This window comes from Salmo salar, chromosome ssa05 (assembly GCF_905237065.1).
Source record: "Salmo salar chromosome ssa05, Ssal_v3.1, whole genome shotgun sequence".
Lineage (NCBI taxonomy): Eukaryota > Metazoa > Chordata > Actinopteri > Salmoniformes > Salmonidae > Salmo > Salmo salar.
The window spans coordinates 77,561,878-77,583,239 of NC_059446.1; the positions used below are offsets into that span (position 1 = coordinate 77,561,878).

Sequence of the window (21,362 nt, forward strand, 5' to 3'; positions counted from 1 at the left end):
CCACTGGGGCCCGCCAGTGTAACTGCTAAACTGTCATGTTAATTGAAATGCATTCCAGGTGACTACCTCATGAAGTTGGTTGAGAGAATGCCAAGAGTGTGCAAAGCTGTCATCAAGGCAAAGGGTGGCTACTTTGAAGAATCTCTAATATAAAATATATGTTGATTTATTTAACACTTTTTTGGTTACTTCATGATTCCATATGTGTTATTTCATAGTTTTGATGTCTTCACTAATATTCAACAATGTAGAAAATAGTAAAAATAAAGAAAAACCCTTGAATGAGTAGGTGTGTCCAAACATTTGACTGGTACTGTATATACAACGAGCAAAGTGATCATGCTGTTTTCATGTGGCTGCTATTAAAGTGAACTGTGTTTGCGTGTGATCAGGGGTGTATTCATTCTGCTGATTCTGTTGCAAAACATTTCTTAAACAGAAGCAAATGAAACGAAGATAAACATACCTGAGTTTGTTCAATAGAAACTCTCATTTGCAACTGTTGGACTAATGGTTACGCCCTAGATCAGTTAAATGCAGGCAAGAGTGTGGAAGGCAGTTTTGAATGTGTCACTGTCTGTCACCTTGATTACTCAACATTTTCTTGACGTGTGCACCGACACTGTAAACTTTAATTCATAGGCTAGGTTGTAGCAACCTCATGATGGGTAAAGGAAAAATGGGAGTATCATGTAGTAGCCAGAACCTATTGATGTTACATTGAGCTGGGTGAATGGATATGAATGACACTCATCCAATATGCTATAATAGTAATTGCTTATAAAAAAAAATGTATAATTCTCCATCTTAATCGGCACCGACTGCCACTGGTGTGCAATAAGTGTTTAACATGATTTCTGAATGACCACCTCATCTCTGTACCCCACACATACAATTACCTGTCCCCCCAAAGCTTGTCACCAAGCTTAGGACCCTGGGACTGAACACCTCCCTCTACAAATGGATCCTGGACTTCCTGATCCCATGCAAGGTTTACACATGGTTGATAAATGAGGCACCAGGTATTTTGGTGCTGTAGGTGACAACATGGCTAACCAGGTGTTTGGGTGCTGTAGGTTACAACATGGCTAACCAGGTGTTTGCGTGCTGTAGGTTACAACATGGCTAACCAGGTGTTTGGTTGCTCTAGGTTACAACATGGCTAACCAGGTGTTTGGGTGCTGTAGGTTACAACATGGCTAACCAGGTGTTTGGTTGCTCTAGGTTACAACATGGCTAACCAGGTGTTTGGTTGCTCTGGGTTACAACATGGCTAACCAGGTGTTTGGGTGCTGTAGGTTACAACATGAAAAACCAGGTGTTTGGTTGCTCTAGGTTACAACATGGCTAACCAGGTGTTTGGTTGCTCTAGGTTACAACATGGCTAACCAGGTGTTTGGTTGCTCTAGGTTACAACATGGCGAACCAGGGGTTTGGTTGCTCTAGGTTACAACATGGCTAACCAGGTGTTTGGGGGCTGTAGGTGACATGGCTAACCAGGTGTTTTGGTGCTGTAGGTGACATGACCAACCAGGTGTCAGAGTTCCCCACTGAGCGGACGTTCCGGTACCAGCATAGCCTGCCTCCTCTCCCTGTACCGTCTCTAGAGGGGAGCCTTGCCAACTACCTGGATGCAGGTGAGATGCCAGCTGCATATGTGACAGAGAAGCTCCGTTAGCATGGACCCTGAACCATGTGTGTTTGTTGAGTAACTGAAATGTCTGTGTGTATTTTCCAGTGCGGCCGTTTGCTACAGAGGAGGAGTACCAGGTGACTGCAGCCATAGTGAAGAGGTTTGGAGAGGGCATCGGCAAAGACCTGCACCAAAAACTACTGCAGAGAGCCAGGACACGCAGGAACTGGGTACACACACTCAACACACACACAACACACTGCACAGCTAGAACATGTGGGAACTGGTCACACACCATGCTCAACCCTGAGCAATTACAAAAGGGAATCTTTGAGTGTTTTAAATACTGCAGTCATTATGGTGTCTCCCTGCAGTGTTTCATCTTTATTCTGTGTGTGTGTTTTCCCCCAGTTGGAGGAGTGGTGGTTGAATGCAGCCTATCTGGAAATGCGTTACCCCTCCCAGTTGAATGTGAACTTCGGAGGTCCTGCACCCTACCTAGAGCACTGCTGGCCCCCTACAGAGGGAGTACAGCTACAGAGGACCAGCATAAGCATGTGGCACACTCTACAGTACTGGGACCTGCTCCGCACGTAAGACACACACACACGTTCAGTACACACACTCTCTGACTGTTGTCGTGACTTTACTTATATTAATCTGATGACAGTTAATTTATTTAATCCACTAACTATGTTTAATTGTTACCTGATTTTAAATTAATCATGTAACACTTAACTCATTACAGTGAGGGAAAAAAGTATTTGATCCCCTGCTGATTTTGTACGTTTGCCCACTGACAAAGAAATGATCAGTCTATAATTTTAATGGTAGGTTTATTTGAACAGTGAGAGACAGAATAACAACCAAAAAATCCAGAAAAACACGTCAAAAATGTTATAAAATGATTAGCATTTTAATGAGGGAAATAAGTATTTGACCCCTCTGCAAAACATGACTTAGTACTTGGTGGCAAAACCCTTGTTGGCAATCACAGAGGTCAGACGTTTCTTGTAGTTGGCCACCAGGTTTGCACACATCTCAGGAGGGATTTTGTCCCACTCCTCTTTGCAGATCTTCTCCAAGTCATTAAGGTTTTGAGGCTGACGTTTGGCAACTCGAACCTTCAGCTCCTTCCACAGATTTTCTATGGGATTAAGGTCTGGAGACTGGCTAGGCCACACCAGGACCTTAATTTGCTTCTTCTTGAGCCACTCCTTTGTTGCCTTGGCCGTGTGTTTTGGGTCATTGTCATGCTGGAATACCCATCCACGACCCATTTTCAATGCCCTGGCTGAGGGAAGGAGGTTCTCACCCAAGATTTGACGGTACATGGGCCCCGTCCATTGTCCCTTTGATGCGGTGAAGTTGTCCTGTCCCCTTAGCAGAAAAACATCCCCCAAGCATAATGTTTCCACCTCCATGTTTGACGGTGGGGATGGTGTTCTTGGGGTCATAGGCAGCATTCCTCCTCCTCCAAACACGGTGAGTTGAGTTGATGCCAAAGAGCTCCATTTTGGTCTCATCTGACCACAACACATTTACCCAGTTGTCCTCTGAATCATTCAGATGTTCATTGGCAAACTTCAGATGGGCATGTATATGTGCTTTCTTGAGCAGGGGTACCTTGCGGGCGCTGCAGGATTTCAGTCCTTCACGGCGTAGTGTGTTACCAATTGTTTTCTTGGTGACTATGGTCCCAGCTGCCATGAGATCATTGACAAGATCCTCCCGTGTAGTTCTGGGCTGATTCCTCACCGTTCTCATGATCATTGCAACTCCACGAGGTGAGATCTTGCATGGAGCCCCAGGCCCGAGGGAGATTGACAGTTCTTTTGTGTTTCTTCCATTTGCGAATAATCACATCAACTGTTGTCACCTTCTCACCAAGCTGCTTGGCGATGGTCTTGTAGCCCATTCCAGCCTTGTGTAGGTCTACAATCTTGTCCCTGACATCCTTGGAGAGCTCTTTGGTCTTGGCCATGGTGGAGAGTTTGGAATCTGATTGATTGATTGCTTCTGTGGACAGGTGTCTTTTATACAGGTAACAAGCTGAGATTAGGAGCACTCCCTTTAAGAGTGTGCTCCTAATCTTAGCTCGTTACCTGTATAAAAGACACCTGGGAGACAGAAATCTTTCTGATTGAGAGGGGGTCAAATACTTATTTCCCTCATTAAAATGCAAATCAATTTATAACATTTTTGACATGCGTTTTTCTGGATTTTGTTGTTGTTATTCTGTCTCTCACTGTTCAAATAAACCTACCATTAAAATTATAGACTGATCATTTCTTTGTCAGTGGGCAAACGTACAAAATCAGCAGGGGATCAAATACTTTTTTCCCTCACGGTAGGAATTTAGGGCACCATGGAAGAAGTTGTTTAATGTGTTGCCATCTCCCATATTAAACTCTAGAAGATATGTTATATATCAATAAGTCACTTATTAATCATTACCTTATATCAGTCTCATAATCTAAACGGTCGCAATCGTCTTGAATCCGCAAAAACTCCAGCTTTACTGATCATTCCATACCACACAAATTGGTTTAATTATTTATTTACTAGCTAACTAAATAATAACACAGAATACACATACACACTTACATGAAACAAAGGTCCCTAGTGGACTGACAAGATATAACGGCTTGTTACACATAGATGGAGAAGGGGGTGGGGAAAAGAGAGAGAGAGAAAAAGGGACATTTATCGTGGATACATTCTAGGACTGTCCTCACATTAATCATATACCTTGCACACGAACCGCCACCCGTTTGGAATAAGAAATAATGAATGCATTTACCCTATCTGGAGCATCAGCATTTGTGGGTTCGATTACAGGCTCAAAATGGCCAGAAACAAATAACTTTCTTCTGAAACTCGTCAGTCTATTTTTGTTCTGAGAAGTGAAGGCTATTCCATGCGAGAAATTGCCAAGAAACTGAAGATCTCGTACAACGCAGTGTACTACTCCCTTCACTCTGATGAGGCAAAAATTGAACTTTACTCTTTGGCCTGAATGCAAAGTGCTGTCTGGAGAACCAGGCACAGCTAGCTCATCACCAGTCTAACACCATCCCTACCGTGAAGAATTGTAGTGGCAGCATCATGCTATGGGGATGTTTTTCAGCCGCAGGGACTGAGAGACTGGTAAAGACAGACTGAACAATGAATGGAGCCAAATCCTTGATGAGAACCTACTTCAGAGTGCAAACGACCTTAGATTGGGGCCAAGATGTACATTCCAACAGGACAATGACCAAGTATACAGCCAAATCAAAGCTGGAAAGGCTTCAGAACAATAATGTAAAATTCCTTGAGTGGCCCAGTCAAATCCCAGATTTTAATCCCATTGAAAATCTGTGGAAAAGACTACAATTGCTGTTCACAGCCTCTCCCCATCCAATTAAACAGTTTGAGAAAATCCAGATGTACAAAACTGATACGTCATATCTAAGACAAAAACAACTTTAATTGCCGCCAAAGTTGCTTCTACAAAGTATTGACTCGGGGGGTGTGAATACTTATGTAAATGGCTTATTACACATTTTCACTTTGTCATTATGGGGCAGTGTGTAGATGGGTGAATTCAGTCTGCAACACCAACATGTGGAATAAATCAAGGGGTACAAATACTTTCTGAAGGCACTATAAATCAGATTCAGTTTGCAGTCCAATCGAAGCGCGGCTTAATCCCGCAAACTCACCTTAGTATTTTGTGAATTCCGATATGTGCAAAATTGTCTTCAGTCGTCCATGCAAAATAAAACATGTTGTGGATATTATCTAGACTACGGAGGAAGGCGACAGTAATTTTATGTTGTCCCACTCACATGGAACCCAAACCGGCTGCGCGCATGCGCCATCGTGCATAAATTAATTTTGTCCCCCTACACCAAATGCGATCACGACACGCAGGTTAAAATATCAAAACAAACTCTGAACCAATTACATTAATTTGGGGACCGGTCAAAAAGCATTAAACATTTATGGCAATTTAGCTTGCACTTATTAGCTAATTTGTCCTATTTAGCTAGCTTGCTGTTGCTAGCTAATTTGTCCTGGGATATAAACATTAGGTTGTTATTTTACCTGAAATGCACAAGGTCCTCTACTCCGACAATTAATCCACACATAAAAACAGTCAACCGAATTGTTTATAGTCATCGCTCCTCCTTCCAGGCTTTTTCATCGTTTAACTTATATGGTGATTGGCATCTAAACTTTCATAGTATTACCACGACAACCGGCAACAGTTCATCTTTCAATCACCCACATAGGTATAACCAATGAGGAGATGGCACATGGGTACCTGCTTCTATAAACCACTGAGGAGATGGGAGAGGCAGGACTTGCAGCGCGATCTGCATCAGAAATAGGAATGACTTCTATTTTAGCCCATGGCAACGCAGACGCTCATTGACGCGCGCAAGCAGTGTGGGTGCAATAATTGCATAACATTGATTTCTAAATTGATTTTGCAACGCTCGCGCACGCGACGCGAGCAGTGTGGTCAGCCTATCATGGTGTATGTAGCACTGCTCATCACATTTCCCCATTAAACTGACTGCCAAGGCCCAGAAAAGACACTGCGCATGAATTAAATGATCTTCTTACACTTCACCCGACCTTGCTTATTCATTCTTCCATGGATATCTAACTCCGACTGAGACTTCTCTTATATATTTTATCGTTACATTAATGGAATAGGATATTTAATAATGATTAAAGTGTTAAGCCGGGGTGCAGTACTTCCGAGGCCCATATGTTGCTAGTACCTGGGTTGAAAAATCTGATACTGGTGCATTCAACACTAGGTCCTGGTGCATTACCTGCCATTAGCGTATATGAAACATCACACAAACTAGGTGTGATCAGTGATGATCATGACACCATATAGAGCACAGAAACAGCATTTTATGGCAACATTACACATTTAATGTGCAATGTGTTGAACCATAATTGTGTAGGTGTGTCCAAACGTTTGACTGATACTGTACAGTACCATTCAAAAGTTGGGACACAACTTCTAATTCAAGGGTTTTTCTTTATTTGCACTATTTTCTACATTGTAGAATATTGAAGACATCAAAACTATGAAATAACACATATGGAATCATGTAGTAACCAAAAAAGAGTTGAACAAATCTAAATATATTTTAGATTCTTCAAAGTAGCCACCATTTGCCTTGATGACAGCTTTGTACTCTTGGCATTCTCTCAACCAGCTTCATTTTAAGGTAACACAACACATTTAATGAACAATGGTTTTACCAGAACTGTGCTATCCAGATACAGATTATGCTTAGTCCTGCAATTGAAAGCATGTCCATTAAACTGCATTATAGTCCAGAATTAGGTTTCAATCAGGTTCTGGGAATCCGGAAAAGTTCTAAGTTCAGAACATGAGGATAACAAATTCTAGTGCCAGGAGATGTTTCCTGCTCTTAGTCTTGGGGCTCCCGAGTGAAGCAGCGGTCTAAGGCACTGCATCTCAGTGCTAGAGGTGTCACTATAGACCCTGGTTCGATTCCGGGCTGTATCACAACCGGCCACGACTGGGAGTCCCACAGTGTCGTTAAGGTTTGGCTGGGGTAGGCCGTCATTGTAAATAAGAATTTGTTCTTAACTGACTTGCCTAGTTAAAAAACAAAAAAACATTTTATTTAAGTCATATTCACTAGAACAAATCAGAAGCAAACGGGCCATAACGGCGAGGCAGTACCTGAACTTGTCCAATAAACGCTTGTTTTCATTTTCGGTTACAAAATGTTTTGCTACAGTGTGCACTAATGAATACAGCCTTTGTCTCTCTGTCCCCCCATCTCTCCAACAACAGTGCCTGCAGAAGTCTCTCCTGTAGGCCTCTGCTAGTGACTCCCTCCACTTCCTCTCCCCCCTCCTCTCCCTGGCCCCCTCCCTTTACTACTCCCCATCTTCTTCTTCTCCTCTGGGTCAAAGTCAGAGTCACTCTCTCGCTGCCTCTCCTCCTCTTCAGGATCATCATTGCACTGGCGTTTCCTATTCCTCTGTTTCGCCTCCACTCTCTTTGCTCCCTCTCCTCCTGCCCACATCTCCCACTCAGTCATAAAGGTAAGCTCTACCTGCTGCCGAGGCTTCCTCGGTCTCACCTCCCCTCCCTTCTGCCCAGTCCTGCCATCTGTTTCCCTCCTCCCCCCCTGTCCCCCAACTTCTGTGCCTCCATCAGGGTCCAGCCCTGAGTCTGGACTGTGATAGCGTCTGACGTGGTTCTTGAGGCTAACGTTGTGGTTGAAGCTCTTGTCGCAGCGCTGGCATTGGAAGGGCCTCTCCCCAGTGTGGACGCGCAGGTGGGACTTCAGCTGGCTGAGCTGGGCAAAGGCACGCTGGCACACCTGACGCACAGGGAAGGGCAACATGGACCATGTAAATACAATACTTCAGATTGAAATTAAAAATGTAAAGTTTTTATTTTATTTACAGTAAATAGCCCTCTTCAAAATAAGTAATTGAAACAGACACTTCAGTTGAATGTAATTGAAACCCTGCCCCTCCCTCCAGACCTGGCACTTGAAGGGCTTGTCGTCACTGTGGGACAGTGCGTGCCTCTCCAGGAGGTGACCTTTGTTGAATTCCTTGTAGCATGTGTGACAGATGTGTCTCTTGGACTCGTGCTCTCTGAGATGGCGATTCCGTATGAGGATGTTGTCAAAGCTCAGTGGGCACTCTGAGCAGCTGTAGCATCTGTGACCTTTTAATCTTTTGAATCTGTGGGTCTTCTCGTGGGTCAGCTTGTCCGGCCGCGTCCTGAAGGATTGGAGGCAGAACTTACAGGGAAACTTAAGGTCCTGACGGTGTAGCCTCCGGTGCTGCTTGAGGCCCAGTTCACTCGCACAACCCTGCCCACAGTCTGGACAGCGGACCATGAACTTGTGTTCACACTTATGGTGTTTCAGCCTGGTGGTGTACAGGACGCCACATTCAGGACAGAGGACCATGTGGTGTTTTTTAGAGTATTTGAATTTCTGTCGGATGCTGGCACTGTCCCCGGAGCCCAGTTCTCCAGCGGCACCGCTGAACGACTCCTGGTCCTGCTGGTCTCTCCGGGGTAATGATGAAGGTGATCCATCAGAGTCTTCAGCAGACTCATCCAAACCAGTCTCTCCTGTAGGCTGCTGCAATTGCCTTCCTCGGCTTCTCCCTTTCCCACTACCCCTCCCCCTACCTCTTCCCCTGCCTCTCCCTCTCCCTCTACTACTCGTTGGTTTCTCTTCTTCTGGGTCAAATTCAGAGTCACTCTCTCTCAGTCCCTCTTCCTCATCTTCTGGGTCAAATTCAGAGTCACTCTCTGTCTGTCTATCTTCCTCATCTGTCTCTTCACCCTCCATCTCACACACATCACCCTCCCCCTCAAACCCATCTGCAGCCACCTGCTTCTTCTCTTCTCTGTCTGCCCTAGAGGTTGGGCTTTCAGAGTTCTCAGGCTCTATAGAGTATATTGTCACCTCAATAGAGGCCCGCTGCTCAGCACCATTCTCCTGTTGTTCACCACCTAGGGACTTTCCCTTTCTCGCCTCTCCTTCCTCATTCTCCTGTGAGGACAGGCCATTGTCCTCCTGGCTTCGTGCACTGTCCAACACCACCTTAGTCACTTTCTTTCTCTTCTCTGTTCCTTTGTTCCCCTCATTTTTCCCCATCACCAGGGATGTGCCACTTCCCCCTGGTCTTGGTGGCTGGTCTACAGTCACCTCCATCTCCAAAGAGCCAGTCAGATCCAGAGCCTCATCTCTGTCCTCCGATGGCAAGTCCCCATCTCGGTTCTCAGACGGCAAGGATCCATCTGTGTCCTCAGACGGCAGGGCCACCTGCATGTCAACCTACTTAGCGAAGGAAAACACCAGCATTATTGGAGTGACAGTTTTGTATAAAAAAAGATTAACTGGAGATACCACAGAATACAAACAACTGAAGTTAGTTACCTCACAATATCAACTGTTAATCCTTAAATACCCACCTGAATATTCTGTGGCTCGTCTCCATTTCCTTTGTGCATTGTCTGGACAGTTGATGCGTTGCTTGCCCATGTCCTGCGGTGGTTGCAGCTCTGGCAGTGTTGGGTCACAGAGAGACATGTCCTGTCTCCCTGCGTCTGGATCACACTCTCACGCCTGCACTGCTCACACCGCTGAAACAGCTGCAGCAGGCAGTCGATGTTCACAATGATATGTTCTGAGGAGGGAGGGGGGGCAGCAGGTTGTGGAGGGGGGGGCAGCTAACCTGGGTCAAAAGAATAAATAAAAGAGCGAGTGATTTCCTGACACTATCGACTCTTGCCAATTCATACTCATTAGCAATTTTATCTTGAACATTTCAATAAGAGTCCCCTTATTGGTCGGTATGTACAGTACTAAATAAAAATGCCTCTTTGGTACCTCCAATGTATTAAAGAGCCACTGAACACTGATTGGTTATTTTTCTGCTGCTTATTAGAAAAACAAGATTTCAGTCTTGGAGGTGTGTTTCCTGACTGATTCTATGTTTGGTTAATGATGTTTGTCCCCCATGAGACACTGTAGACACAGAAGCCTATTTCACTTCCTCAAAATCTCCAGAATTGAATCTTAGTTAACTCAATAGATGTTTTTGCTGAGCATGTTAAAGTTTCGCAATTTGACATCTAACCAAAAAGGTGTTTGGTGCAGTATTTCTCAAGTAAAATGTGGGGCACCAAGGACTGAGTTTGAGAAACCCTGTCAGCGCTGCTGGACAGGTCTGAGTGAGTCAGTGAGGACCAGAGAGGTGTGTGTGTGTTGAGCACAGTCTCAATGTCAACAGTGAAGAGGCGACTCCGGGATGCTGGCCTTATAGGCAGAGTTCCTTTGTCCAGTGTCTGTGTTCTTTTGCCCATCTTAATCTTTTCTTTTTATTGGCCAGTCTGAGGCTTTTTCTTTGCAACTCTGCCTAGAAGGCCAGCATCCCGTAGTCGCCTCTTTGCTGTTGACGTTGAGACTGGTGCTTTGTGGGTACTATTTAATGAAGCTGCCAGTTGAGGACTTGTGAGGTGTCTGTTTCTCAAACTAGACACTAATGTACTTGTCCTCTTGCTCAGTTGTGCACCGGGGCCTCCCACTCCTCTTTCTATTCTGGTTAGCACTGTTCTGTGAAGGGAGTAGTACACAAAAAAAGATGAACGGAACAAAGTACAGAGAGAGAGAGAGATCCTTGATGAAAACCTGCTCCAGCGCACTCAGGACCTCAGACTGGGGTGAAGGTTCAACTTCCAACAGGACAACGACCCTAAGCACACAGCCAAGACAACGCAGGAGTGGCTTCGGGACAAGTCTCTGAATGTCCTTGAGTGGCGCAGCCAGAGCCCATACTTGAACCTGATTGAACATCTCTGGAGAGACCTGAAAATAGCTGTGCAGCGACGCTCCCCATCCAACCTGACAGAGCTTGAGAGGATCTGCAAAGAAGAATGGGAGAAACTCCCCAAATACAGGTGTGCCAAGCTTGTAGCGTCATACCCAAGAAGACTTGAGGCTGTAATTGCTAGTGTCTGGAGGAAAGCAGACTGAACCAGGTTTTCCTCTAGGATTTTGCTGTGGACACTATTCCATTTCTTTTTTATCCTGAAAAGCTCCCCAGTCCTTAACGATTACAAGCATACCCATAACATGATGCAGCCACCACTATAATTGAAAATATGGAACATTTGTTGTATTTGCCCCAAACATAACTTTGTTTAAGACAAAAAGTGAATTGCTTTGCCACATTTATTGTAGTATTCCTTTAGTGCCTTGTTGCAAACAGGATGTGTAATTCAGTCTTTTGTTATTGTCCCGCTTTACCAACCATAGCTAGCTAAAGTGGGACAGCATGGAGTAGCTAAAGTGGGACAGCATGGAGTAGCATGGAGTAGCTAAAGTGGGACAGCATGGAGTAGCTAAAGTGGGACAGCATGGAGTAGCTAAAGTGGGACAGTCTTATAGGCTTTTCCAATGGAGGAAAGATAAAGTTTACATTAGGGACCTCCTATACTGGTTAGGCAGGGCTCTGGTTATTGTAGTACTACATCCTGTTCATTTCTTTTTTGTAGTATTGTTAATTGAGTGTATTCAGATAAAGTGGGACACTTTTTGCATTTTGGAAACTAGGACACCATTATTATAGTCCTAATTGTAGCCCAATGGGCTAATAGCCCAACACATGATGCATTTCAGGAATGTACACTTGTTTCATAATCACACAAAATGTTATTGTCATTGGGGTACAATTAGGACTATAATAATGGTGTCCCAGTTTATCTAAACTACTGTCCAGGCTATCAAATGCGAGAAAAACCGTTTTATTTGACTCAGTGTAGACAAAATGGGTGTGTCATGCATCCTGTTAATATATCAACAAAGAAAATGTGTGTGTGATTTTAGAAACATCTTGAGGATTTCAGAAATGTATGATGTGTTGGGCTTATATGTTGGATAGATGTCGAAATACAGAAAATGCAAGAAGTGTCCCACTTCTGCCTCTCGTACATTTTTTGTCTAGTTTTCTGGCCTTGTGAGCGGGGTTTTGAGTGGTTGGTTTGGACATTTTAGGTTGACCTGGCAACCCTGATAAACTGCAGAAAAAAACACCCGAGTTACCTGTCAAGCAAAAACAAAGCCACTTCGGCATCTGTAGGCATAGATTTCTCCTCCTTGAGGTTCCTCCATCTGGTAAAAGCTTCTCCGATATTAATCCGATTTCTGGATTTGTCCTTTAATTTTCTCCACTCAGAATCTCGATCGGGTTTCTTCTTCAGTGGTAAAAAGGGTGTAAAGATTATATTATTATTGGCCATGATTGGCCGCAATAGAAGCACTATTTAAAACTAAATCGAATGTATTAGGGACGGATGTAACGTTGGCTTTCCTTACAAATCTCTGCGTTCCACCATTGTTTCCACCGCGGAAATGACCTAATATTTACGTCTTCCCGGGCCCCCTTTCTTCAGTAGGGTTTAAGGGCGGTTGGCATCCAAACAGCGCATTACCGCCGCCTACTGTGCTGGAGTGTGGGCCAGATACAGAAAGGAACTAAATCCTACCTGCCAGCACTGTTTCTCTTGGGACACTGTCTGAATCCAAAATTACCCCCTTCCCTCGCCCCTCCATTTGCGAGTTCACACGCGCCTCCGACATTTACATACCACTGAGGGAGTGAGAATTACAGTTTCAAAATACTGGCAGTACTTACACTTTCCTGATGGATGCTGTATTGACCAAGCAGGCAATGGAAGACAACTGAGTAGGGTGCAAATATTAGGGGGTTTATTTTCCCAAACTTGAAATTGTTTACAAAAGAGAAGACAAAAACCATAGTGCATAAAAAGTACTTAAAAGGCCTGTAAATGAATGGAAGTAAAAGTGTTCTAACAACTCAAAACATAGATAAATGTAGAACTGAGGTCTACACAGCAGAACCAACTTCTTCTTCGAGGTTTATTGGCAGACTAGTTCAATGTCACATGCACAATGAAATGTCTTTCTTGCAAGCTCTAACCTCAACAATGCAGTAGTGTAATACTGAATATAACAAGGTAGAACAAAAACATGAGAAATAAGAACACGAAAAAGTCAGCAAGCAGTTCCAGTACCATATTTACAATGTACAGGGATACTGTAATGATAGGTAGATGTGTATAGGGTTAAGGTGACAAGGCATCAGAATATAAGAAACAGTCACAGCAGCACATATGATGATTGTATGTGAGCGGGTATGCGTAGTCAGCATAAATGTATATGCATATTATGTGTGTGTGTGAGTGAATGGAGTGAGTGAGTGTGTAGGGCCTCTGAGTGTGCAAAAATCAAATACAAGGGTCAACTCAGTCTGTGTAGCCATTTAGTTAGCTATTTAGCAGTCTTATGGCTTGGGGATGGAAGCTCTTCAGGAGCCTGTTGGTGTCAGACTTGATGCACTGGCACAGCTTGCCATGTGGAAATAGAGAGAACAGTCTTTGACTTGGGTGGCTGTAGTCTAACCTATAAGGTGTATTGCCACCACCTACTGTGCGGGGCAGTAAAATATCCCCCAAAAACGTTTTGGATTAAAATATTCATACTAACTACCAAAAACAAAATTAACACTATTTCTTCTGCTAAAATCACAGTCAAAATCTGATCCCGACACAGCCTCAGGAGCCTGGGAGGGCCGTACTTCTTCCGTCTTTCAGGCCCAGAACCTTCTCTGCCACAGCCACAATGTCCAATTTTTCTGATTTATTTGACACTTGAAACTCAAGAGTTAGTTGAGCACACAGAATATAAAAGAGAATGGCCAGTTCCAAATACGAGGTAGGTAGCCTACAAAGATACACATAACAAAAATAAATAAATAAATAAAGGATCTATTCCCAACATTTTTTGCAGAAACATGATTTTAAGCATAAATATCATTAACGTAATTTGTTTTAAATATATGCATTTTAAATAGAAAACTCTAGCATATCATGTTAAACTGGGGAAATCCAGCATATCATGTTAAACTGGGGAAATCCAGCATATCATGTTAAACTGGGGAAATCCAGTTTAAAATGATATGCTACCTACACCCCTCTATTTCAGGATAATAGGAAGGTCCAATTAGCAGCAGGCCCTCTAACAAGCTGGCCACAATGCTGCAGATAAGGCACCAGAAACGTGCTGCAAAATCTCAAATGGTAAAACGCATCTATAATTATTAGATTAAGATGTTACAAATATAAATCTAAGGGTGTGGACTTAACTTAGAATTAGTGTATGCAACAATTCAATAAAGGTGTATCTTTGATATTTGAAATGAAAACCATGTGGTCATTATTTGATTGGACACTAAATGTCTGGTGCAAATTAATGTTAAAGTGCAAAGGACAGGGAGATTTAGCTATGGCTACATGTGTGCGTCACAGACACCTTCCTAATAGTGCAAATGCTTTTTTTAGGCTGGATCATGTTGTTGAATTGTATGTTTTAATTCTGTAATGTATAGATTGTTGCTGCCTTCTTGGCCAGATCTCCCTTGAAAAAAAGAGACTCTGGGTGTCAATGGGCTTTTCCTGGTTAAATAAAGGCTATGAAATAGTAATGACTTATTCAGCCATCTGTGTCCATGCCTTGTAAAAATGGCCCCATCTGTTTCTTCCTCCCGTCCCCGACTTTCCTCTTTACTTAGAATAGATGCCTGCCTTTACCGTCTCTGTTCCACTGCTCCTGCCACCGCTGTCCAAATCATTCCCTTAGCCTCTGCCTTGCCCATTGGCACCGCCACATCCACTATCTCTCTCCTAAGGGCCTGTTTAGCTAGCACATATACCTACTTATTCCCTTCCACCCCCTATGGCAGGGGTATTCAACTCTTACTCTACAAGGTCTGGAACCTGCTAGTTCTGTTCTACCTGATAATGAATTGCACCCACCTGGTTTCCCAGGTCTAAATCAGTCCCTGATTGAGGTCCAGAGTTGAGTTTGAGGGCCCTATGGGTTGTGATCCAAGCAAAACTCATCTAAACACGGCACCCATCTGTCTAAACCAGGCTTCAGTTTGGAGTAACTAATTAGTATTGCATACCTGGCACTTGAAGGGTTTGTCGTCACTATAGGACAGCTCGTGCCTCTTTAGGCGGTGACCTTTGTCGAATTCCTTGTAACATGTATGACAGATGTGTTTCTTGGACTTGTGCTCTCTGAGATGCCAGTTCCGTATGAGGATGTTGTCAAACCTCAGTGGGCACTCTGAGCAGCTGTAGCATCTGTGATTTTTGAATCTGTGGGTCTTCGTGGGTCAGCTTGTCCAGGCACGTCCTGAAGGATTGGAGGCAGAATTTACAGGGAAACTTAAGGTCCTGATGGTGTTGCCTCTGGTGACTCTTGAGGCTGAGTTCCTTCACACAGCGTTTCCCACAGTCTGGACAGCAGACCATGAACTTGTGTTCACACTTATGGTGCTGCAGCCTGGTGGTGTACAGGACGCCACATTCAGGACAGAGGACCATATGGCGTTTGGAGTGTTTGAATTTCTGCTGGATGCTGGTAAGGACCCAGAGCCCAGTTCTCCAGCGGCACCGCTGAAAGACTCCTGGTCCTGCTGGTCTCTCCGGGGTAATGATGAAGGTGAGCCATCTGATTCTTCAGCAGACTCATTCAAATGAGTCTCTCCTGTAGGCTGCTGCAATTGCCTTCCTCTGCTTCTCCCTTTCCCCCTACCCCCCTACTTCTTCCCCTGATTCTCCCTTTCCTCCTACCTCTTCCTCTGCTTCTCCCTCTACTACTTGTTGTGCTCTCCTCCTCTGGGTCAAATTCAGTGTCACTCTCTCAGTCCCTCATCCTCCTCTTCCTCTGGGTCAAAGTCAGAGTCACTCTCTCTTTGGCCATCTTCCTCATCTTTTTCCTTCTCCTCACCCTCCAGCTCACACCCATCTGCAGCCACCTCCGTCTTCTCTCCTCTGTCTATCTGAGAGGTTTGGCTTTCAGAGTTCTCAGCCCCTATAGAGTATATCATCACCGCAATAGAGGCCCGCTGCTCAGCACCATTCTCCTGTTGTTCACCTCCTAGGGACTTTCCCTTCTCTTCTCTCCTCCATCATTCTCCTGTAAGGACAGGCTATTTTCATCCTGACTTCGTGCACTGTCCGTCTCACTGTCCAACACCACCTCAGTCACTTTCTTGATCTCCTCAGCTCCTTTGTTCCCCTCCTTCCACTTCACCAATGACAAGCCACTTCCCCCTGGTCTTGGTGGCTGGTCTACGGTCACCTCCATCTCCAGGGGCCGGTCAGCTCCAGGGCATTGTGTGTCCTCAGACGGCAGAGCCACTTGCACCTCAGCAAGGCATACACCATTATTGGAGGGATAATTCTGTCAGAGCTAGCGATACCACAGAATACACACAACTGAAGTTAGTTACCTCACAATATCAACTGTTAATCCTGAAATACCAACCTGGGTGTTCTGTGGCTCTTCCCCATTTCCTCTGTGTGTTGTCTGGAAAACAGACTGGTTACTTGCCCATGTCCTGAGGTGGTTCCAGCTCTGGCAGTGTTGGGTCACAGAGAGGCATGTCCTGTCTCCCTGTGTCTGGATCACACTCTCATGCCTGCACTGCTCACACCGCTGAAACAGCTGCAGCAGGCAGTCGATGTTCACGATAATATCTTCTGGGGAGGGAGGGGGGCAGCAGGTTGTGGATGGGGGTGGCAGCTAACCTGGGTCAAATTTGAAAAAGAAAGGGGTCATTTCCTGCCACTTGGCTCTTGCAAATTCATACACATTAGCATATTTGGAAGAGACCGATGGAATGTTCCTCAGTCATTTGCATCATCACGCAATCTTATCGTCTAGGAACATGCATTGATTAAAATACACTAAATGACCAAAAATATGTGGACACCTGCTCGTTTAACATCTCATTCCAAAATCATGGTCATTAATATGGAGTTGGTCCCCCTTTGCTGCTATAACAGCCTCTACTCTTCTGGTTAGGCTTTCCACTAGAGGTTGGACCATTGCTGCAGGGACTTGCTTCCATTCAGCCACAAGAGCATTAGTAAAGTTAGGCACTGATGTTGGCCGATTACATCTGGCTCGCAGTCGGCGTTCCAATTCATCCCAAAGGTGTTTGATGGGATTCAGTTCAGGGCTCTGTGCAGGCCAGTCAAGTTCTTCCACAGCAATTGACAAACCAAATCGCTTTGTGCATAGGGGCATTGTCATGCTGAAACAGGAAAGGGCTTCCCCAAACTGTTGACAAAGTTGGAAGCACAGAATCATCAAAAATGAGATTGCTGTAGTGTTAAGATTTCCCTTCACTGGAACTATAGGGCCTAACCCTAAAAAACACCAAACCTTACAGTTGGCACTATGCATTGGGGGTAGGTAGCTTTCTCCTGGAATCCGCAAAACCCAGATTCATCCGTCGGACTGCCAGATGGTGAAGCGTGATTCATCACTCTAGAGAAGGCGTTTCCACTGCTCCAGAGTCCAATGGCGGTTAGCTTTACACCACTCCAGCCTGCGTATGGCACTGCGCATGGTGATCTTAGGCTTCTGTGCGGCTGCTCGGCCACGGAAACCCATTTCATGAAGCTCCCGATGAACAGTAATTGTGCTGACGTTGCTTCCAGAGGCAGTTTGGATCTTGGTAGTGAGTGTTGCAGAGGACAGACTATTTTTTACTTGCTTCAGCACTCACAGTTCCGTTCTGTGAGCGTGTGGCTTACTTACAGTGCGTTCTTCTCTTGAAGCATTTCTGGATCCAGCTGGTGACACGCATGCCTCGGTGCATGTTGCTGTATAGCTCCCCTGTTGTTCAATACCATGGGGCCTTCTGCTCTCCTTACTGCCTCTGCATATGAGAGACTGAACTGCCCTGAATTTTGTCCACCTCCATCTCTTTCACCCTATTTGGGCATTCCAAGGATGTCCCCTCATGTTCTCCTCCACAGTTACAGCCCTTTAGTCCTTTGCAATTCTTCCTTCCATCTGCAGACACTCCATCAGGGATGTGTAACTCCAGTCCTCGGAGGGGCCTGATTGGTGCCACACTTTTGCCCCAGCTCTCACACACACAACTCCAATAATCAACTAATCATGATCTTCAGTTTAGAATGCAATTCATTTAAATCAGCTGTGTTTGCTAGGGATGGGGAAACAATGTGACACCACAGTTGGGTTCACAAGTTTGTACAGTACAGAGTAGAGAACACTAGCGTTAAGTACACTAATGTATTGTATTTAATTCTACTGTACTTTAATGTCCAAACTTGTGAAACATTGATGTTTGACTGATTCAGATTTGGTCTTGTTTTGGGGCAAAGCAACCAAATGTCTTGTTTGGGGCAGAGCTCACTAAAAATAAGCCAGTGTGTAGAACAATACCCAAATATGCTAAGTAGGCTATTGTATATTTATACCTTTTGAGTACCCATTTAGGATACATCACCATGAATAGAATGACAATATCCAGATCAGGGACCTATGATGAAATTCTGTTACCTTATGTTACTGAGTGTAAATCCACTTCACATACTGTCGTTCAATAACCAAAAGATATATTTTTCAAAGTCAACGTGTCATGTCATAGTTGACACCCCATTATTTTCTTCATTCGGAGTCTTTTTAAACTGGACAAAAAAACTGAGGGAGATTTTTACCGAAGTTCTGTTACCAAACTTTGCATCTGCACAGTCATTCCAGATAATGTGTTTTTGTAAAAATGTCTGTAAATGGTTAAAAGTAGTCAAATCAAATTGTATTGGTCACATACACGTTTAGCAGATGTTATTGCGGGTCTAGCTCCAACAGTGCCGTCCCAGCTTTGATGCACCTGTACTGACCTCGCCTTCTGGATGATAGCGGGGTGAACAGGCAGTGGCTCGGGTGGTTGTTGTCCTTGATGATCTTTTTGGCCTTCCTGTGACATCGGGTGCTCTAGGTGTCCTGGAGGGCAGGTAGTTTGCCCCCGGTGATGTGTTGGGCAGACCGCACCACCCTCTGGATAGCCCTGTAATTGCGGGCGGTGCAGTTGCCATACCAGGCGGTGATACAGCCGACAGGTTGCTCTCAATTATGCATCTGTAAACATTGTAGGTGCCAAGCCAAGGGTTTTAGGTGCCAAGCCAAATTTCCTCAGCCTCCTGAGATTGAAGAGGCGCTTCTGCGCCTTCTTCACCACACTGTCTGTGTGGGTGGACCATTTGTTTGTCAGTGATGTGTACGCCGAGGAACTTGAAGCGTTCCACCTTCTCCACTGCGGTCCCGTTGATGTGCATGGGGGGGGGGGTGCTCCCTCTGCTGTTTCCTGAAGTCCACGATCAGCTCCTTTTGTTTTGTTGACTTTTGGTGCGGGTTATTTTCCTGGCACCACACTCCCAGGGCCCTGACCTCCTCCCTGTAGGCTGTCTCGCCATTGTTGGTAATCAGGCCTACTACTGTTGTGTCGTCTGCAAACTTGATGATTGAGTTGGAGGCATGCGTGGCCACGCAGTCATGGGTGAACAGGGAATACAGGAGGTGGCTGAGCACGCACCATTGTGGGGTCTCTCTTCAGGATCAGCGAAGTGGAGGTGTTGTTTCCTACCTTCACCACCTGAGGGCAGCCCGTCAGGAAGTCCAGGACACAGTTGCACAGGGCAGGGTTCTATGGTGTTGAATGCTGAGCTGTAGTCAATGAATAGCTATTCCCTTTGTCCAGATGGGATAGGGCAGTGCAGTGCGATGGCATTGTCTGTGGATATTTTGTTCCAAAGTTACCTTTGCTTACTTGTGTACAGGAACAATGGTGGACACCTTGAAGCATGTGGGGCCAGCAGACTGGGATAGGAAAGATTGAATATGTCAGCAAACTCTCCAGCCAGCTGGTCTGTGCATGCTGAGGATGCAGCCAGGGATGCCGTCTGGGCCGGCAGCCTTGCGAGGGATAACACGCTTAAATGTCTTACTCATGTCGGCCACGGAGGAGAGCCCACAGTCCTTGGTAGCTGGCCGCGTCCTTGCGCATAGAGTTGTATGGTTTGTTAAACTTTTAAAATCAATCGTTTTTGTTTAGCTTACATTTTAGGTGAAAAATTGGTGTCTGAGCGCAATTCCTTTACCATGGAATTGCTTGTATGCAAAAAATTTTGGTAATCTCATATAAATTCCGGTGTTGTGCCGAAAATCTCCCTTTCCAGAATTCTCTCCCCCTAGTCGACGTGAATGCGCACAGACTCAATTTCTGTGGCATACATCGGTCAAATACTTTCTATAGAACAAAATCCTCACGTCAGGATAGGCAACCGACAATAATCAATGTGTGTTATATTACACATAGATGAGGGAGTAAAATGTAGGTAAGCAATAAACATTTCTGAACAACTACTAGTCGAATAAGACATGGGAGAGATGACGAATTTTGGCAGAGATTTCTTTACAGACTAATACACTTGAAACAAATAACCAAACCGAAAACTGCCGATATTACTACTGCCTCCCCCGCGATCAAACCGCCATAAAATAAAATCGCAACCTAACGTGAACATTGACAGCTGCCTTGAAGGACAAATAAAGAAATGCTACTGCTACTACAATCAGTGACAGGCTAAACTGACAACGGAGTGAAGAGCAGAAATCTCAACTAGCAAGTAAGTCGCAGCGAAGAGAGAATTCTACGCACCATCGTAAAAACGCAACACCTAAATTTACTCGGGTCTGTCCACGGGACAATCGTTCTGCTTCTTGGCTGCTGGTCGAATAATTTTAGGTTTTAAAGCGGTCTCTGGTGGTGCAGGATTACTGAGGTATAAAATTAACGGATGCTTCTGGGAGTCAGCCATGTTGACAGACGTCTAAATCTAAGGATAGTTAGACTCATTCAAAGATATTTATAACTAATCCCTTTTTCGCTGTGACTCAGCTGAGTCTTCTTCTATGTCAAGGCGCTCCGCAAACAATCGTTTAAGTGCATGCCGCCACCTACTGTGCGGGAATGTAGGCACAGAGCAAGAGCGAGGTATTCTTATTTGGGTTTTATGGCGAACTACACTCAAAAGGTGTAGTGTCGCCCTCAACTGGACTTGGGGTAAAATAAATGACTAAATAAACATTCTAGCCAATGAGAGGGCAGATATGTGAGAACAACAAGCACAACTCCATTATAAACAATTTCTTCTCCAAGTTTCCTAAATGCCACATGCGCCCACTTATCAGAAATTCGTATGGACATAAACATGATGAAACTTAAATTCGATCAAATT

At 44.7% G+C, this 21,362-nt stretch overlaps 2 protein-coding genes and 1 long non-coding RNA gene across 3 annotated transcripts; 1 reads left to right on the top strand and 2 right to left on the bottom strand.

Annotated features, from left to right (window-relative positions):
• The first annotated feature begins 1,499 nt into the window (after positions 1-1,499).
• LOC106606002 (peroxisomal carnitine O-octanoyltransferase) lies at positions 1,500-2,243 on the top strand. Its single transcript, XM_014202052.2, has 3 exons — positions 1,500-1,637; positions 1,739-1,863; positions 2,045-2,243. Exons 1-3 carry the CDS (start codon positions 1,523-1,525, stop codon positions 2,228-2,230), a joined length of 426 nt encoding a protein of 141 aa, XP_014057527.1. The 5' UTR covers positions 1,500-1,522; the 3' UTR covers positions 2,231-2,243.
• Positions 2,244-4,949: 2,706 nt separating this feature from the next.
• LOC106606004 (zinc finger and SCAN domain-containing protein 2) lies at positions 4,950-12,583 on the bottom strand. The gene is made up of 4 exons (XM_045718992.1): positions 12,259-12,583; positions 9,627-9,889; positions 8,176-9,489; positions 4,950-8,007 (listed from the first exon to the last, which is right to left on the bottom strand). Exons 2-4 carry the CDS (start codon positions 9,663-9,665, stop codon positions 7,504-7,506), a joined length of 1,857 nt encoding a protein of 618 aa, XP_045574948.1. The 5' UTR covers positions 9,666-9,889; positions 12,259-12,583; the 3' UTR covers positions 4,950-7,503.
• Positions 12,584-12,902: 319 nt separating this feature from the next.
• On the bottom strand, positions 12,903-21,292 carry LOC123743179 (uncharacterized). Its single transcript, XR_006769993.1, has 2 exons — positions 20,783-21,292; positions 12,903-16,835 (listed from the first exon to the last, which is right to left on the bottom strand). It is a non-coding gene; the product is annotated as an uncharacterized lncRNA (long non-coding RNA).
• Between the last annotated feature and the right edge of the window lie 70 nt (positions 21,293-21,362).

Bases quoted from the DNA above. Each gene is read 5' to 3' on its own strand.
- LOC106606004 (XM_045718992.1), bottom strand. From the start codon at position 9,665: ATGCACAAAGGAAATGGAGACGAGCCACAGAATATTCAG. The intron at 9,490-9,626 runs GTGGGTATTTAA...TTCGCTAAGTAG, and splicing joins ACGAGCCACAGAATATTCAG to GTTGACATGCAGGTGGCCCT. The intron at 8,008-8,175 runs GTCTGGAGGGAG...CCTGTGCGTCAG, and splicing joins ACAAGCCCTTCAAGTGCCAG to GTGTGCCAGCGTGCCTTTGC.
- LOC106606002 (XM_014202052.2), top strand. From the start codon at position 1,523: ATGACCAACCAGGTGTCAGAGTTCCCCACTGAGCGGACGTTCCGGTAC. The intron at 1,638-1,738 runs GTGAGATGCCAG...TGTATTTTCCAG, and splicing joins TGCCAACTACCTGGATGCAG to TGCGGCCGTTTGCTACAGAG. The intron at 1,864-2,044 runs GTACACACACTC...GTTTTCCCCCAG, and splicing joins CCAGGACACGCAGGAACTGG to TTGGAGGAGTGGTGGTTGAA.